This window comes from Penaeus japonicus, unplaced genomic scaffold, assembly GCF_977035675.1.
Source record: "Penaeus japonicus unplaced genomic scaffold, GWHDUDI00000001_assembly GWHDUDI00000036, whole genome shotgun sequence".
Taxonomy (NCBI): Eukaryota; Metazoa; Arthropoda; class Malacostraca; order Decapoda; family Penaeidae; genus Penaeus; species Penaeus japonicus.
In genome coordinates, this window is record NW_028234438.1 from 548,116 (window position 1) to 550,504 (window position 2,389).

Below are 2,389 nucleotides of genomic sequence, written 5' to 3' on the forward strand. Positions count from 1 at the left end.
TCAGGGCAGAAAAAGTATCGTACAACGGGCATCCTCCTACCTCTAGAGACAGCATCATACAGCGGGCATTCTCTTCCCCTCCTCTAGAGAAAGCATCGTACAACTGACATCCTCTTCCTCCTCCTAGAGAGAGGGAAAAATACCTTTCCAATTGACAAAGCATCGCACAGAGGATATCCATTCCCCTTCTGGACAAAAGCGTTGTGCAGCAGAAAACCTCCTCTAACCCCTACTCACCCCAACCCCTCAAACCACCCTTCGACTCTCATCACCCACCAACTCCCAACCCCTCCACACCCTCATCAACCCGCTCAACTCCTTCAAAAAAAAAAAAAAAAAAAAAATACAACAAAAAACCTCAAAAAACAACAAAATTAAAAAAAACAAAAAATAAAAAACCAAAAATAGAAAAAAAAAAAAACTAAAAAAAAAAAAAAAAAAACAAAACCCGTCAACCCGAACAACCTCTTGAATAAAGCATCCTACAGCAGGTATCCTATAGCCACTCCCTGCTGGCAAGCATCTTACAGCGGGCATCCTCATCCCTCCGAACAAGTTGTCGAACATTTTGAATCGTGTTCCTCTCCTTCTCTGCAGATTTATTTCGAGAATGTACAAATCTGACCAACGACACCAGCCGCTGCGGTTTTTATCAAGAAAGAAGAGCAACTCCTTCTCGTAAGCGCCGCAAGAACGCTCTTGATGCTCAATTGAAGCACAAATTTTAGTACTCAAAGTAGGTTAGAATTACAGCCGCCATTTTCACTCTATGTTTATCCTGTACCTGAAGGGAAATAAATGAATATATATATAATAAATGAGAAATAATTAATAAACGGTTGGTGCTTGGAATATAAACGAGAGCAAGCGAAAGGATAAAGCATCGATTTCCAGAATACTCCAGTGGATAAAGAGAAGAAAAAGAAGAAATAAATAAAGAAGAGAGTGGAATAAAGCAAGAAAAAGTGAAGGCAAGAAGAAGAAAGCAGAAGAAGTAAAAATAGAAAGGAATATACTATTACGTCACCGAAAAGAAAAAAAAAGAAAGCGAAAGAGAAAATAAAATATATACAAGAAAAATACACGATATAAAATAAAGCAGAAAATAAACACTCAAGAACGGAAAAGGACAAAAAGGCCTTTTCAAGAAGACATTCTCTTCCTTCTCATCTTTGCCGGATTGTCTTCTTTATCTCCGTCCTTTCCTCCTCCTCTCCTCCTCCCCTCTTCGCCACTTCCTGTCTTAACTCCCTTTACAAGCGCCTCCCCCTTCCCCCCTCCATTAATCGGCCCCCTTTACAAGCGCCCTCCCCCTTCCCCCCACATGCCCTCCCCTCTCTTCCCCCCCTCACTTTATAATCGCCCCCGCCTAATCGCACCCTTAATCGCCTCGCCTCGCCCCCCCCCCACCCCCCCCCCCCCTTCCCCAATCGCCCCGCCCCCCCCATTAATCGCCCCCCCCCCTCCTCACGTCCCATTGACACTAAGAGAAGAGGAGGCGAGAGAGAGAAAAACGAGAGATTTTGGACGTCGAACGAAAAACGAGACAGAAGCTCACACCTCGATACGACCTCCCCCCCCCCCCTCACTCACTCCCAAGAAAGACCCCCCCCCTTCCCCCACTCTCCCGAGCGACTCAATCTAACCTAATACAACCCCGTCCCCCCTCCCCCGCCTCCACTATGCCCCCCACTGCCCCCCTCCCCGAAACAATGGCTCAAACACCCTCCTCACGCCAACGGCCAGCGAACAAACAAACAACAACAACAACAACAACAACCAGAGCTGCATCCACGACCCCCAGCAGATCCACGACGACCCGAACGACGACCTCGAAAGCGACGACGGCGACGACGACGACGACGACGACGGCGGCGACGATGATGATGATGACGACGATGATGCTGGCGACCTCCCTCCTGTCGGCGTTTCCCGCGCGCGCCGACGCCTCAGCCGTCGATCCTTCGGTGGGTCTCACCTCCACCGTCACCGCCGCTGTCGCTGTCTCCGCTTCTTCCTCCTCATCCTCTTCGCCCTCTTCCTCTTCCTCTTCATCGTCTTCGTCTTCTTCCTCCTCCTCCTCTACCTCCACCTCGTCTTCCTCGTCATCGTCCTGTTCGTCCTCTTCGTCGGATGAGATGGACTGTCTACGGAGCCACAACTTCCTGAAAGGTGAGCGAAGGCGCCGTCTGGTTGCCCGTTTTTATTTGTTGTGTTTTATTACTATTGTTATCGTTGGTGATGTAATTATTGCTATTGTTGTTATCATTATCATTATGATGATAATGATAATAATTAGATAATAAATCTAAGAATAATCATTAATATATATATATTATATATATATATATTAAAAAAAAAAAAAAAAATTATATATATATATATATAT

At 46.0% G+C, this 2,389-nt stretch overlaps 1 protein-coding gene across 1 annotated transcript in view; it reads left to right on the plus strand.

The window, feature by feature from the left end:
* The first annotated feature begins 1,439 nt into the window (after nucleotides 1-1,439).
* The window catches only part of LOC147467363 (uncharacterized), a 23,101-nt gene continuing 22,151 nt past the window's right edge, over nucleotides 1,440-2,389 (plus strand). The window contains exon 1 of the mRNA XM_086531698.1: nucleotides 1,440-2,172. Within this exon, the coding sequence (XP_086387824.1) occupies nucleotides 1,683-2,172 (490 nt within the window). The 5' untranslated portion in view covers nucleotides 1,440-1,682. The remainder of the gene's footprint in view (nucleotides 2,173-2,389) is intronic.